The sequence below is a fragment of the Ogataea philodendri genome, assembly GCF_020536065.1.
Source record: "Ogataea philodendri strain CBS6075 chromosome Unknown scaffold40, whole genome shotgun sequence".
Classification (NCBI taxonomy): domain Eukaryota; kingdom Fungi; phylum Ascomycota; class Pichiomycetes; order Pichiales; family Pichiaceae; genus Ogataea; species Ogataea philodendri.
The window spans coordinates 1-730 of record NW_025763832.1 but is presented as its reverse complement, the minus strand read 5'-3'; the positions used below and the strand labels follow the sequence as shown (position 1 = coordinate 730).

Below are 730 nucleotides of genomic sequence, written 5' to 3'. Positions count from 1 at the left end.
CAATAAAGACCGCGTTAGTGACATGCAGATTAATACTCTATATTTTTCATTTCAATAAATTTTGTAGCGCTACCATTATCATTTGATAAAATTCAATACAAATCAAGAATAAAATACGCTCAGACTCATTGCAGATCAACAACCAATTCTTCCACACTCCAATCTTCAAAGGAACCATCCGGTAGATATCTTCTAATAACCAAAGGAATTTTTTTCTCAGCCAGTTCCTTCATGGCAATTCTCAATGGATCAGTTTCACCTTCCAAATCAACAAACACTGGTGCATTCATTGAGATTTGTAAAGCTCTTGTACCAAGAATTCTAGCTCTTTCGTACTTTGTCATGTAAGGTGTGGTGGTTCTGTCTTCCTTTGGAATAGCTTTCTCTTTCAAAGTTTTCCTTCTATGTGTTTCAACATTTTTATAATCCTCAGGACCCATACCACCGGTGACAATTGTTCTCCCTTCTTCATCCTTCATTTGCTCACCACCATTTGCTTCGGTTTTCACATTGTCTTCATATTGATCCTCATCAGAGAAATGTTCAACATCAAAATCTTCAAAGTTTTCGGCACCGTCGTTAAATCTTTACAATTGATTATATCATTCAAATCCAATTACCTCTAACCCCACAACATTGGCTTGGCAATATCAGAGTATCCTTCTTTTCGAATTTGTAACGAATGAAATATAAATTGTTAGTCTCAGGCAATTGTTTAATTGTTTACTCG

General features: G+C 35.5%; 1 protein-coding gene across 1 annotated transcript; it reads right to left on the bottom strand.

Moving 5' to 3' along the window:
* Positions 1-125: 125 nt before the first annotated feature.
* On the bottom strand, positions 126-730 carry OGAPHI_001328 (uncharacterized protein; the record flags this gene model as incomplete). Its single annotated transcript, XM_046202078.1, has 1 exon — positions 126-585. A coding segment is annotated over one exon (460 nt), but the record flags the coding sequence as incomplete, so codon positions are not given.